This window comes from Meriones unguiculatus (genome assembly GCF_030254825.1).
Source record: "Meriones unguiculatus strain TT.TT164.6M chromosome 13 unlocalized genomic scaffold, Bangor_MerUng_6.1 Chr13_unordered_Scaffold_130, whole genome shotgun sequence".
Classification (NCBI taxonomy): domain Eukaryota; kingdom Metazoa; phylum Chordata; class Mammalia; order Rodentia; family Muridae; genus Meriones; species Meriones unguiculatus.
The window spans coordinates 58,518-74,363 of NW_026843603.1; the positions used below are offsets into that span (position 1 = coordinate 58,518).

A 15,846-nucleotide genomic window follows, 5' to 3' on the forward strand; every position below is an offset into this window, starting at 1 on the left:
CCTTCTTTCATCTCCCCTACTGAACTAAAATGTTCTCATCTCTCAGCCTTTGAATATGTAAGTTCTTTATCTTTTCTGGGGTGTTAGGTACCTCTTGCTTTCCGTTAGGTTTCATAGTAGAATTTATAGTGATGTATACATTTATATGCATGGTCTATAGGTTTGATTATGGTGGATTAACCCACAAGGCTGTAAGCTTATAGAGAAAGAATGGTGTTTTCATGAATCATTTTCTGTGTGCTCAGGATTTAGCACAGTATTGGGTACCTAATTCACAATAACTATCTGTGGAAGGACAAATAACCTTTTAATCAGTAAATTCCTTTAATAAAGTCTTCATAATCTGATAGTAATACAGAATTCCCACCTCAAGGATGGGAGCATATAGCATTTTATTTGTTAATGCCAGCCATTGGGCCACCTGTAAAAATCATTTCCTAAATTCTTTTTCCTGAATTCTTGTTCTGTTACTGCTGTTACTAGGACAGTCTCCTCTATGCCTGTTGCCTTCTCTGTGTTCTCTTTAATTTATCCCATAACAAGATACTTCCTTTAAGCTTTAGTGAGCTTTAGCATCTGGCTTCATTATATCCAAAGACTATCTGTTTCTGCCTGTTTTGTACAGAAGGCAGGAATACAACTCAGAGGTAGAACATTTGCTTCACATATAGGAGGTAAGGAAGGAGGAGGAAGGGGAGGAGAAAAAAAGGAGCAGGAGAAGTGAAACATTGTTTTTCTTTATGCAGATGCACTTCCTTCAATACAGGGGTTAACAGTCTTCTTGTCTCTGCATTCCAAATAAGGTAGAAATTCCAGATACAGCAACAGTGATACTTATTTGGTGTTAGTTTTTAACCTGGTCCTTCTCCTGACATTTACTCTGTAACTGCTTTATATGTAGTTGGTTTTATGTACATGTTCATTTTCTGGGAAGAATAATTTTTTTTCATTAGGTTTTATGAGAAGTCATATCCTCAGAAAGTGTCCTGAGCTTTTAGTCCTACCATACTTATCCCTAGGAGACCATATCTTCAAAGGTGATTATATCCTCTTTGTACATCATTTGATGTTATGACTTCAGGATGCATCTCGAACCTTGTTTTCAAGAGAATGTTATAAACAAGTCTTAAACTTAACAGACATTTGTGCCTCATGAAAAAATTTTCATCATAAAATGTCCTGTCTGAAAAGAAGATCTGAGAACATTGTAAAATGCACTCTGTTACTTTCATTTTTGTCATTAACATTATTAGTACTATTTACAGTTTTTCATTATTTTGTTAGAGACCCAAATATGATGACTCTGGTGTAAGAGACTGTGTACACACTGTTAACTAAAAAAAATAAAACCACACATTCAAAACAAGTAAAACCTCCAAATATTGATAAGAATTAGGTTTAGATTTAGTGCCCAAAAATAATTCAGTTGAAATGTGGGAAAGATATTGAAAGACCATTATTCAGCAAGCGTTTAGAGTATATTTGTAAATATGATGAAAGGATGTACACATAAACACAACCTAAGAATATAATATAGGATAAACCTACTAAAATCTGTACATCTAAAGAAACTAATCAAGAGGGAGGACCCTGACTAAAATGCTCAATCCCTATCCCGAAAGGCAAAGAGGATGGACATTAGAAGAAGAAGAAAACAAGAAACAAGTTAGGAACCTGCCACAAAGGGCCTCTAAAAGGCTCTGCCCTGCAGACTATCAAAGCAGATGCTGAGTCTTATGGCCAAATGTTGGGCAGAGTGCATGAAATCTTATGAAAGAAGTGGGAAATAGTAAGATCTGGAGAGGACAGGAACTCCACAAGGAGAGCAACAGAACCAGAAAATTTGAACACAGGTTTCTTTCCAGAGACTCATACTCCAAACAAGTACCATGCATGGAGATAACCTAGAACCCCTGCACAGATGTAGCCCATGATAGTTTAGTCCAAGTGGGTTACATAGTAATGGGAAGAGGGACTGCCTCTGACATAAACTTATTGGCCTGCTCTTTGATCACCTCCCCTGATGGAGGAGCAGCCTTACCAGGCCACAGAAGAAGACAATACAGCCACTCCTGATGAGATATGATAGACTAAGATCAGAAGGAAAGAGAGGGGAACCTCCCCTATCAATGGACTTGGGAAGGAGCATGCATGAAGAAGGAGAAAGGAAGGTGGAATTAGGAGGGGAGAGGGGTTATAGGAAGATACAAAGTGAATAAAGTGTAGTTAATAAAAGTTAAAAAAATAAGAAATATTTAACACAAAAAAATAAATAATAAAAAAATTCTTGAGCACACACACAAAAGGTGGAATTTCATTAAGCAGGATATTTTTTTTCCTTTTTGTTTTCTTGCCAGGAAAAGTTTGAATATGTTTCTCCCCTCTCCTCTTTTTTGTTCCTGTCCCCTTCCACTCCTGCCTTCCTTGCTCAGTGTGAATTTACAAACATTGCACTTGAATGGATGCAATTCTGATTCTGCGAAAGCATTGCCAAAAGGACCCCTGAAGCCTCACTTCTAAACCTTGAACCCCAAATGCATTCTAGCTATTTTTTTCTTGCACTGGTGATGCAACTCATTTTCTGGGGGGGGGGGTAGATATCCAGACATGGTGAATTCCTCATCTACCCCTCCCTTTCCCCATGCTTATGTCCTTTAGCACTTTGGGAAGCACATTGACAGAGGTTCCCCACCCATGCAAACCACAATCATACATGTGCTTTCTAAGATTTTCTAACAATTTTTTTCTAGTTGCCAGTCTGTTACCTCGCCTAAAAAATAATCAGCTTGGTTCTCAGGTAACAATCTCTTAAGTGCAGCCAGGCTAATAAGGCAAGTGTCAAAGCACTCAGATGGGTATTCTTCGCACATTGCCAGTAAACTGGCACAGACCCAGGAGCCCAGTGGAGTCAAGCCTTCCCCATTTGGGTTCAGTTCACTTCCTTATTGAAGCCACCTAAGGCTCAAAAAAAAAGTTTGAGGGATTGAAGGTGTAGCTCAGTTGATAAGAGGCAGAGCAGAAGGATCAGACATTCAAGGTCATCTTATAGCTCTTTAGTTTCAGGCCAGACTAGGCTACAGAGAACCCTATCCAAATAATAATAATATTAATAACCACAATACGTTTTATCTAAGAGCATATTTGGCGATCATTGTTCGAAGCCAGAGCTAACCTCAAGTCACCTACTTTCCTCAGAGAGGAAGCAAGGAGGCAACGAGGTCCGGCCTGGCAGGATTTTCTGCACATAGAACCCTCAAGATTGGTAGAGGCTGGAGAGAGGAGTTCAGCTTATGAGACATATCCTGGCTGTGAGCCAACATCTGGCTGTCCTTGACTTGAATAGACTGGCCCAAGGAAATGAAAGTAAGACCTGATGTGGCTCAGGCCCAGATGGAAATTCATGACAGGTAGGTCACATCCTCAGAGAGACTGACAGAGGGTGCATTGACAGTTAATCCAGCGATGAAGTGAAAGGAAGGGCGAAGAAAGGGCAGAAGCCAGACAAACTATAGTGAAGATGGTGCAGACAAACCACCACCTTAGTGGGGCTGCTGCATTGACTGTCATGGGACCCAGAAGGCCCTAACGAGGGCCAGTTCATCAAGATGTAGCCCTTTCTATATCCATATCTCAAGCCCCTACCAGAAGCAGAACCTGGAATCTATCCCCTGCCCCAGGTGGAACTCAGAACTCCTCTTCTAGGAAGATTCCCAGAATAAGTGACCTCAGTGCAGCCATTTATCCCCTTGGTTCAAAGTTCATGGTTTATTCTGGAGAGTGATAACTGGGCTGAGCCAGCAGTGCTCAACCCAGGCCTTGCTTTGAGCAATGTCCATGGGACACAGTGGCCAACTGGCTTTGTGTGTGGTCTCAGATCTGGTAGGAATGTTGGAGATCTGCTGGCCAGGATATGAATCAGACAGAGCTTATCTGTGTCCAGATCACTAAGACTTGAGGCTAGCAGCTGGGTAGATCATATCTTTAACTTCAGGAACCTTCTAGGAAACTTGCCTGCAGAGCTATGCCTTGTTTCCCTATTTGGCTCTAGAAGGGAAGAAAGTGAACTCAAGGATCCATGAAGATTACAAATCAGAGGCAAAAGTGTTTGAGCTGATTCATCATGAATTAGCACATACCTCTGGGTGGGGGCAAGAATTTTCTTCTTCACCCTTGATGAGAATGATGACCCCAGCCAGAAAAAATACAGCCCTCTCACCCACACCGCTGTCTTTCAAGTTTGGGCTCTAAAGCTTCCCACCTTTAGTATGACTGGGCAATATACTTCCAATCTTTGAACTTTACTTTGATACATGAGAACCCCAGTTCGGGAGCATGTATAAGATCAAAAGAGACAGCAAGTAGCACACATGTAGTACTAGTGTTCTCCCTGTCAGTCAATCCTTATGTTTGCAAATGGGTGAATGAAGGTAGTCAGGCCAATTCTCAGGTCACAGCCTTATAAGGATATAGCATTATGAGGAAAACAGAACTATCTGTCTTCCTAATTTTGGCTATTCCTGTATTTCCAAATAGGAATGTGAGTTCTCAATCTTCAGATAACTACCCTCTCCAAACCCTAATTTTCAATTCAGCTGTTTCCAGCTTTGCCCTTATTATGAAATCTTGCTAGCCAGGACCTAACCCTTCCAGGTATACTCTGCATGAAGAGGTAGGGATCAAGGCTCAGCCAGGTGCTAAGCTGGCAGGGGGCAAGGCCCATTTGAGGCCATAGCTCCCCAAGCCTAAGGTCTAGGTTAGCCACGTGTCCCGCCTGTCCCCCAGTTCTTGCAGCTCTATCCTGAAAGCGCAGACCAGCACCCTGGGGTGTAGTCTCTCAAGGAAAAGGATTCCTCTAACCCAAATTGTTCTGGCTTTCTTTTCCTTCTCACTGCATGAGCCCTAAGCCAGGAAATAGGGCAGCGGAAGTCCTGCACCAGTCTAATCTCTCGACACCGATCTCCGAAATGCCTGGCCACAAGGGACCTCTACCCTTATCCCTATACCCACAGGCAAGCTTCTGGGCAGGCCTTATCTTAGAAGCCAGCACGCTGGAGGAAAGAGAAGTCTCCAGGGCAGAGCAGGCCCCGACAGACCCTTAGTGTATAAAATGCTGGAGCTGGCTTTGGCTGTTCAGTGGTTTATTGGTGGCACTAGGCAGGAGAGCTCCAGCGTTACCGCTCCTGGTGTCTCATCGCAGTGAGTCTTGGACTTGGGGGTTTTGCCAGGGTCAGCCAGACATCTCAAACTTTCTCCTATTGCTTGACAACTTACTCCTTCAGCAGATAGGGACCGCTGTTCTCCAGCGTGTTGGGGAGTGGGGTGTGGCTTTGCCAAATCCCCAAAGCTTGGAGACCTGGACAAGTGGATCCCACAGGGATCCACTGTAGAGCACACCTCATGTCCCAGGTCTAACTCATGCACCCTGCTCTATCTCACCTGAAATCTGTGGGCCAGGATCCTAGGACTTGAGTTGGAGACCTCTGGAAGCCTGGCACTCCGGCTTCCTTTGCTTTGCTTGTCACCAACCTGACCAGCCCAAAAGCCTCTGGGTGCCTCTCTGCTCCAAGAAGAGAAAATCAGCAGAACCAGGCAGAGCGCCGCCAAGATGCTCCCCCTCCTGCCACTGCCCTTCCTTCTGCTCCAGGGCTGTGCAGCTGGCCCGTTTGAAAACCCTCAGCTTCTTGCTCCTTTCCAGGGTATATGAGCATCTGCACAGAATGAAGCTGGTTTCCATCATCCTGATGTTTCTGGGTTCACTCGCCTTTCTAGGCGTGGATGCTGCACAGCCAGAGGATGTGTCCTTGCAGTGAGTTTGGGGCAGTGCTTTCTTCATTCCTAATACATGGCAGTCATGGAACAATGAGTGATGGCCTGGAGGGGTTAGAAGGAAGTGGAGATGGGAGCTGGCCGGGACATCACTTGAACTCAAGCCAAACACACCTGCTTGTGTTTTCTAGGTGGGATAAGCTGGCACTAAGTAGTGGAGAGATGGAACTGCAGGCATCCAGCAGCGATTCCTCAGAACTCACTGGTGGGGAGACAGTTCCTATGGAGACTTTTGTTCTGGACCAGGAGAAGGAGAGCACATCTAAAACTCCACAAGCCAGGTAACTACACCCTCTGCAGAGGATGTGCCCTTTCGACTACCCAGGCCCCGGGAGGATTGTCCAGGCCAGACTCCAGCTCTGGTGGAGGGAGCAGGTCCCAGGTCCCTCAGGTTCTGTTTGGCCCTGGTCCGAGGTGCTTAGGGCCAAAGCCCTGGTTGGTTAAGTTTCAAGTGTCCTTCCTTCTCTGCAGCACTCCAAGCTCAGCCCACTTTCGAGTCAAACGCTATCGCAAGATGATGAACCCTGGCTCCCACAACTCTCGATGCCGCTTTGGGACCTGCATGTTGCAGAAATTGGCCCAACAGATCTACCAGTTGACAGACAAAAGGAAGGACCCTGTTGCCCCCAAAAACAAGATCGGCCCTCAAGGCTATGGCCGTTGATGCCGGCGTTCCCTGCCGGAGGTCCTCCAGGCCCCATCTGTGATGTCCTCCCAAGAGCAGACACAGGTAACCGCAGCCTCCGGGACCCACTGAGTCATCCCTAAGCGCTTTAGGATTTAGTTAAGGGTGGCAGCAATGAACAGTTGGGGTACTTTCCCTTTGGCACCTGCTTTGCACCAGGGAGGACTGAGACAAACCTGCAGAGATCTGCCTGGCTGCCCCTAACGGAGGTAGAGGAACCCAAGATCAAGCCAGGCTCACCACACACACTGAGAAGTACAGACTGTTACTCTTCAGGCAGGGTTCTGAGCCGCTGCCTAGCCTGCTCACAAACTGGTTTCTCACGGGGAAAATAAGCCTCATTACTACTTGAACTTTCCAAAACCCAGTGAGTAAAAGTGCAATGCTTGTTATACAAAAGTAACTGTCATATTTAAGTTTGTTTGTATCAAGAGGTGCTTTTCTTATAACTTCAAATATGTAGAGATATTTTTGTACATTATATATTGCATTAAGGGCATTTTAAAGGAAATTATATTGTCACCATCCCCTACTTTAAGAAGTGAAGGTCTCAGCGAGCTATAAGGTTGTTTGGTTGAGTATGTGTGAGTGTGTGTGTGTGTAAAGAGGAGAGCGCCGGATTACCACCTGTGGAAGAAGAAAAGACATTATGTCTCTTATAATCTATTTACTTAAAATATGTGACCTGGGAAAAAGCAAACCAATAAACTGTCTCAATGCTGATTCATTTTCAGTTCATGCATCTAAGGAAGGGTGGTCTTGGTTTGGGTTGGCCTGTGGGTGCTGGTGTCTTGCTTCTTGTTTTGGGAAGACAGAACTTCAGTGTGGGTGTAAGCCAACATTTCTTTACACGGCTTTATCTGTCACGAGTTCTGTTGTCCATATGGGTGTACAAAGCGCGTGTCCTGGGTTCACCACCTTGCATGGCGGCCAGACCAGGAGAGATAGGGTGAGCCCCAGTAGGTAGGCAAGCATGGGCTTCTCAGATTGCCCAATACACTCCCAATTTTATGGGGGTTGCTCACCGAACCTGAGCTAAGGCATTCTTTGGAGACTTTCTAAGTAGAGAGTTTATGCTGCAGCTGCAGGTATTAAATAGCTACTCAGGCAAAGCCAGCAAAATGTTCTCAAGTCTCTGAGAAACTCTCAGCTAGGAGCCCAAGTCCTCACTAGACCCTAGCATCCATGAGTGGGGCTGTATCACCCTCTGCTGTTTGTCACACATGGTCCCTGAGAGTGGTGGACAGTTTAATAAGTGCAGTTTAATAAGTTCTCCTATGTGGGAGTCAGCACATAGCCTTAATGAAAGAAGAAAGAAAGAAAAAAAACAGTTTGCAGATGCCAACTGCCCCCCCCCGCAACTGCATGATGGCTTGCTGTGCCAGGATAGTTACTCGATGCCCTCATGCTGTGCAGCGAGCAGCTGCTGGCCAGAGACCAAAAGACAGACAGACAGACGTGCAGCCAGAATCGTGCGCCTCTGAGGGCCTGAGACCTTCAATGTTCCTTCTCCCCTTCCAGGCACCTCTTCCTTTCTCTTTCCCAAGTCTTTTTCATGCTCCCTTCCCTTGCCTCTCTCTCCCTTTCCTTTGTCCTTGCTTTCTGTCACCTCCAGAGCAGGTGAGGAGTGCTAGATTCTAAGCTTGAAGGCCAGGTGGCACCATATACATGCCTACGTAGTAGGCTGTGTATTGTCTTGATCAGCCAATCCTGGAAGATCAATTATTGTGCTTTCCTGAAAGATTTACTGGCCATTTGAACACTCTGAGTTGCTTGTGTCTCTAGCTAGTATAGAATATCTGGAAGCTCTTTGGTTTGAAGGATGGAAGTGTCTGAGAATGGCATTAAAGAGCCCTAGCTAAGGGGCAGGATCTTTTCTTCCTTGCAGAAGAAGAGAATTATACACAATGAAAAGAACTGGGCCTGGGTCTGAGTCTACACACAACCTGATAGAGGCAGCTCATGCTTCAGAAGAAAGTAGCCTACATAGCATGTAGAATGTCCCCACAAGGCTTCAATTGTTGACCCCTTGATATAGGTAGTATCAGTCCCATCCAGTTCCATGCCCTATTTGATCTTAACAATTTCATGAGGCTCCCAGTGAGAGAAGATCATAAATTCAGCAACAGACCATCCTGGCCCCAAGTACTTCTTGCTAAGCAGTAACTCAGAACTGTGCCAGGCACTGAAGAGGCACAAGGCATGTATGCAAGAAGAAATGACTAGAAGCTCCAATCCTGTGCCAGTGGGTTCACGGTGGTCTGAAGGGCCTATGGAAACTGACAAGAGCAAAGACTACTTTGGCCTCATTGACAGTGGCCCAAGCCTCTCACTCATTTCCAAAGTTTGTCCCATAGCCACAGAGACATCCAGCCAAAACCTCACTCTGGCAGAACTTCAACTTACCAGACAAAGTTGCCAAAGACAGGTTGGGCACCAGCTTAGGGGCAGCTGCAAGCAGCGAACAGGCATCTAGCCTTCATCTGAGGGATTCTTATGACTTCAGGGAATTCAAGGCAAGTATAAGCACTGTGGTTCAGCTGCTCAACTAAAGTCTTTCCCATTGCTAAACCTGTGACTTGAGACATTTCGGAGGAGACAGAGACCCTCTTATGACCAGCCTGGTACAGTATTTGGGATTAACTAAAGGTCATCACAAAGCCTTGGACCCTACTCTGGAAGATGTTCAACTGACTTTATGGATATATATCCATCTCTATACAACAGCATTTTCATTTCCTGCATGGATTATCATTAGATGAAAACATCACAATTTGTTTAACTGTTCCTGTCTGCTGTTACACAATATAATTTCCTTTATTTTTCCCATTAAAAATGTTTCTTTTGCATTTATTTTTGGGTCATTTTATGACTTATTTAGGATAAATAATTGGAAGCAAAATGTTGGCAGCGTGAGGGGGGCAGAAGTAGGAGGATCACTATGAATTCTAGGCTAGTTTGATCTACATAGCAAGTCACAAGCCAGCCAAAGTTACATAGAGAGACCTTACTTGAAAGAAAGAAAGAAAGAAAGAAAGAAAGAAAGAAAGAAAGAAAGAAAGAAGAAAGAAAGAAAGAAAGAAAGAAAGAAAGAAAGAAAGAAAGAAAGAAAGAAAGAAAAGACTATGATTTGGGCTTGTGGGTGTGGGCATACAGGTGGGGGCAGAAGACAGCTGTTGGGAGTTTGTTCTCTCCTTCCGATGTAGGCTGGGGGTCAGTGGGGAGAATGCAGGAGGTCAGTCCTGTGCAGAGCTTCTGCCCACTGACCCACCTCACAGGCCCTTATGATTCTCATACTGTCCTTTATATCTTGAGTACTTAAAAAATCCTTAATTTATTATCTTGTTCTAATAACATGGTTATAATTGTCAGCTGAATCTTCTTCATGCTTCATTTCCTACTATAATCTGAACTTTCTGGTTCATTTTATTAAAGCTTGTTCTGTGTTGTCTGTGTGGACTGGACAGAGGTGAGTCACTCCAGAGAGGCTGTTTGCTTCTTTTTGACTGGTGTGTGTGTGTGTAAAATATAAAATGACTTTTTCCTTCTATGGAGATCAGACAATGTCTCGATCCAATTATTTCCTATTGTATGGAACACTAACATTCAGCCTGTGTCTTGCCTCAAATGGTTCTATTTGTAAATAGCAGTAGGATACATTTTGAGTGCAAAAGCTTAAACAGAATGACTCCATGTCTTGTTTGTGTAAGTAAATAACTGGCACAGAGAATGAAACAAAAACTTATAAATAACACACACAGCAAATACTAGCACCTATGAAGTTATCAAAGTAAATTGGGAACACATGGATATATCAAAACCCTGTCAGAATAAAATAAAATAAAACAGGCTTGTGAGTATACCAAACACACAAGACCAACAAAGGATGCAAACCTTCAACTGGTTCATGTAAAAAGAGGAACTCCTTGCCCTGGGGAATGGCACTCATCAACCTGTCCTTAGACCATCAGGTATGCATGTCTTCAAGGAGCACCTGAATGCCCGATTCCTTCCCCAGGGCTTCTGCTCTGTGCTGGATCAGCTTTGTGACTGTAGTGACACCAGCTCTTTGCAATAACTCTGGGCTCTTTCACTAAGGTCATTGGAGTCCTGTTATCCTTTTAACCCTTTATTTACAATTCTGTAACATTAAATATATGTGTGTATGAGAAGTGTAATGTGTGGTCTGAGAGTTAAGATTAATAATTGTGGTTGGAATAAAAGACTTGTGTTTGCCCTTTTAAGGCTTTGGCTACCGAGTGATATCTGTAATACTTGGTGATATAACACCAAGGGAACTGATATAGCTGTTAATTTGTTAATTCAATAATTAAAAGTATCCATCTGTATGTATGTATATATGTGTGTATGTATATATGAGTCGCTATGAAGGGCTGGCTTGCTTGGAACTCAAAGCAATAGCCTGCCTTTGAATCCCCACTGCTGGGATAAAGGAACTACAAACTGGCTCAGGTATAATTCTGACATAGCTCCCTTCTGCCACCTTCATAATTTACATCTTCAATGGTCTATATGCAGTCTTTTTCTGCCTTAATATCTTAGAACATCCACTTTTTAAAATAATGTCATGTTTTGTTTTGTTTGTTTGTTTGTTTGTTTATTCTTTAAACATTTTAATGTAAAGGAATTTATTTTTGCTTATGATGAGAGGCAGGGATTTCTCTCTCCAAACTGCCAGCCAGTTGTTTAGCATGCATATGAAATAAGATGCACACAGCCTTGCAAGCTGCTTTCTTCAGTCTCCACAAAGAAATCTGAAGTTCTCTGGGGTGACAATGGGGAGAAAGCTAGCCAGGCTCTGTCTTCTACTTCCAGGAAAACAGCTCCACTCCTTTTCTGTTTTATATGTTGGGGCTTCATGTCAGGTTTACATCTTCTTGTAAATGGGTGCTATGATAACTTCTCCAACAGTAAATAGTTGAGTGTTTCTGGTCCTCTCATTCTCTTCTGTTGCTCAGTTTCTCATTTCCTGCACTACCTTAACAATATTTGAAAGCTTATTCTGAAACTGTTCAAACTCACGCAAAAGGTACAGATGATAAAATGAAGATTCTTATATTATTAAAACCCAGCAAATAAAGTTGGTTGTGGTATGGGCCAGCATCCTGTCAACTGTATTCTTTTGACTGCAGGAAGACTGACTGTCATCCACAGCACCCTGCAGGTCCTGCTTCAGATGATCCCAGAGTGACTGCTGAACACCACCCTCCACCTCCCATCCAGATTGCTCTACTCCACCAAAGACAGTCATGAGCTACCCTCACATTGTTAGACAGGCGGTAGTGGTGCATACCTTTAATCCTAGCACCCTGGAGGTAGAGGCAGGCAGATCTCTGAGTTTGAGGCCAGCCTGGTCTACAAAGTGAGTTCCAGGACAGCCAGAGCTATACAGAGAAACCTTGTTCTGAAAAACAACAACAAAAATGCTCACTCAAGTTACACAAGTTGCACATGGTCCAGGATTGCCAGGCTCTTGTTGCTTTTTCATTGAGCCTAGTTGGTAACCTTTGGTGTCAGTTTGATGGACACCAGTTAGAACAGCGATCCTTAACCTCTTTAGCCTATTACAAACACATGAACTTTGTAGAAACTCTGATAAGACCACCTTGCCAAACTAACTGAACTGGATGCTCTCTGGGCATGGCATGGCACCATTGCTATTTCGAGTGTTTAGCTCCTGAGACCACTCCACTTTGTTTAGCTCATACATTGTCATACCTAGGCATCTCCAAAAATGGATACATAACAGATTAGAACAAAAGGTGACTGGTTTATTTGTTTTAGACTCAGGGCTTCATCTAGTGGAACAGCCAGAAACAAAAGGGCTAACTGCAGCCAGAAGGGCAGGTGTTTAGAGAGAAGGCAAGCTGCAGCAATGAGAAGAAAGCCAGCTTGTGATGAGGCAGCATGAAACAGGTGTTCTGGTGGCCTGTGCAGGCATCCAGGAGGAGCTGCAGTGTGCTACTGGGCACCGGGAACAGCAGAGAGCAAGTCAAATTGTGTGAATTTGTAGTTCCAAGCCTCAGGCAGGAAGACTGTAGGTTCAATGCCAGCCTGGGATGCATACTGAGACATTGCTGCAAAAATCAAAACAACAGCACAAACTTAATAGTAAATAAACAAATGAAAAGAATGAAAGAAAGCCTTCTAGAAACAAGCACACCAAAAGAAGTCCTCCTTGGAATTCAGAAAAAGAACTGGAATTAGTGATGAATTGTATCCACCATTCATATGTTAAACTCTTAACCCTCAGACTCTCAGGACCTGACTTTGAAAGAAAATTCAGAAAAATTTAAGAGGGCTGGAGCCAGGACTCAGCAGTTAAGAGTGCTGCTACTGCTGCTGCTGCTCTCATAGTAAAACCAGGGTTCAAGCCTGCACATGCCTTCAATCCCAGCTGTAGGCAGGCAGAGGAAGGCAGATCTCTGTGAGTTCCAGGCCATTCTGGTCTGCAGAGTAAGTTCCAGGACAGCCAAGGCTACACAAAGAAGCCCTGTCTTGAAAAACCATTTTTTTAAATAAGAGAGAGAGAGAGAGAGAGAGAGAGAGAGAGAGAGAGAGAGAGAGAGAGAGAAGAAAGGAGAAAGGGAAAGAAAAGAAAAGAAAACTACAGTCTATTCCCCACCATCCACATCATGGCTCACAAACATCTATAACTTCAGTGCCAGAGACTCTGCTGCCCTTTTCTGCCCTCCAAACCCAGTGGCACCTAGCATGAATTTGGTGTACATGCACACACACAAATAAACACTCACACACATAAACTTGAAAAACGAACAAACGAATAAATGAATGTTTAAAACAAGAAGAAAATAATAATATGAGTGTGTCTTAATCTAATCTGTACCTTCTTGTTTCTATTTATTTTTGTGGCCATGAATTTAAGACTCTTTCAGCCTCCTGAGTGCTGGGATTAGAGATGTGCCCACCATTTTCTGTGTCCACAGGAAGGCCCATCCCTAAGTACACAGAGAGAAGTTAGCTATCTGTAAGCCAAGGAGAAGGGACATCCAACCCACAGAATCACAAGAAAACATATGTCTACTGCTTAATTTACCAGCCCTTAGTATTTTGTTGTGGTCCCAACAATTCAATACTTGTTGAAGGAATTTGCAGGAACAGGGCATAGCTAACACCTCAGAGACATAGTACTGTGGCTAGATCTCAGACAATTATGTGACAGGGTCACTAATTCAGGACAAATAGAATTTCGTGTGTGTGTGTGTGTGTGTGTGTGTGTGTGTGTGTGTGTGTGTGTGCATGCTCACATACATGTGTTCCCATGATTATGCCAGAAGACTGTCCAGTGTCTTTCTTTATTGCCCTCATTTTTGAAACAGAGCCTCTAATTGAACCTGGAATTGACCAGTTCAGCTGGACTGGCTGAGCAGGTAAGCCCTAAGGTACCCCTGTCTATCTTCTCGGTACTAGGGTTAAAGGCATACTGCTACTCCTGGCATTTTATATACAAGTTGGGAATCTGAACTCAGGTCCTTGTGATTGTACAGCAAGCACCTTACCCACTGACATATCTCCCCACCCCATGGTTTTTATTCATTCATTTAATAATGTACAGCCTTTGCATATACTTTGTACTGGGTCCTGTTCCAGGCATCAGGTATATTGCCAGTAGGATGCTCCAGATGAAAGAGGATGTTGGAGTGGATTGGAGTGATAGAGAATGAGGTATTGACATTGGAACAACTAGCCATGGAGGTGATATTTGTTAAGTCAGCTTGGCCTTGAATATACTGCTCACAGAGGGGATCAGAGACCCTATTTACAAAGAGGAAACTGAGAGTTGGATCAAATGGGTTATCTATACCCATTCCAAGTATACTATTTTTTCCTAGAGAAGGAAGCTGATTTTCTGTGCCTATAGTTTCCATTGGCCCTAGGTGAACAAACTTAAATATTTCCACCGAAGGCTCCATTTCGTTTCATTGATTTTTTTTTTCTAGATAACAAATTTATTCTTTATAACAAATTATAATATTAAAGGAAATAAATCAGTTTTGCATTTCTGTTTACATCTATACCTTTTCAATCTTGGGGCTGTCCAAAATTATTTTCTTTCTTTTTTTTTTTTTTTCAATGCAGTTTATTCAGGAACATTGAACAATCCTCGGACCCCGGGGAAAGCCAGCCCACAGCTTAAATAGCCTCTGGGTAGCCAACCCAGGCGTGCCATGGGGGCAATGCAGATAGGTCCACATACATGGAAGCAAGCCAGATCCTCGGCCTTAGCCTAATGTGGAGTTGTTCGTTTCATTGATTTTATAAGCAATATTACAACTGTATCTAAACTTTGCTGGTTTTTCTGAAAGGCCAAAGCCCCCCCCCAAAGTGGGAAGCTGGTGTTTCCATGCAGTAATTCCCATGCCACTGTAGACATCTGTGCCACTCTAGACAACAATCAGATACCCTAATACAGACCACACTCATGGTCCAGCACTATATGACCTGGATTGAGGAAAAAAAGGACCAACAACAAAAAATGTCCTCCAAACTAATAGTTTGGTTCCAGATAAAAATCCATCCCAAATTCTCTCCACCACTTTTTTATTACATGATAGACAAATCATTAACACCAAGTCAGAAGACTCTCACTAGTATCTAGGAAGCTTTAGAGTAAACTATCAGGTTAGACCTGACAAGCTGATAACAGGAAATAGCCAGGCCTTTAAGATCTTGCTCTTAGACACAGGCACCCTGTCTGCTTTATCACTGTGGAGGACTCTTCACTCACCTCATTATTTGAAGCCCTGAATTAATGTGAGAGTCCAAGAGAGCCTGGGTGACTTATACTCTGGCCTTGTTTCATTTGGCAGTCAGTAGAGAGGACAGTAAAGGGGTTGGGTGTTGAAATCAGGCAACCTTGAATTTGAACACTGACTCTCCCTCCTCCGAGCCCTGTAATTGTGGACAAATGCCTTTAACATCAGTCTCTATTTCATTAGGTATAAAGCCAGGGGAATCATGTTTACCTTATGGGCTGGTAAGGGTGAATGATACAAGGTGTAGGAAAGCTTCAACCCCTGGTTGGCAGTACAGTCAATGCTCATTAACTGGCCACTTTTAAAAGTAGTAACAACTAAGGATGCCATCTCCTAAAACAAAAGGTGTCTGTTCTTGTGTGTGTGTGTGTGTGTCTGTGTTTGTGTGTGTTTGTGGTGTTTTCCTACATTGATACAGGTGCATGTGCCGGTGATAAATGTGGAAACCAGAAAAAGAGTTTGAGTGCCTTGTTTTGTCCTTTCCCTTCTCAGTTTCTTGAGACAGGATCTCAAGAGCTATGCTGGCAGTCAGCAAGT

The 15,846-nt window shown here is 43.5% G+C and overlaps 1 protein-coding gene across 1 annotated transcript; it reads left to right on the forward strand.

The window, feature by feature from the left end:
- Window positions 1-5,717: 5,717 nt before the first annotated feature.
- Window positions 5,718-6,490, forward strand: LOC132650584 (pro-adrenomedullin-like). Its single transcript, XM_060375935.1, has 3 exons — window positions 5,718-5,806; window positions 5,958-6,107; window positions 6,298-6,490. Exons 1-3 carry the CDS (start codon window positions 5,718-5,720, stop codon window positions 6,488-6,490), a joined length of 432 nt encoding a protein of 143 aa, XP_060231918.1.
- The last annotated feature ends 9,356 nt before the right edge of the window (window positions 6,491-15,846 follow it).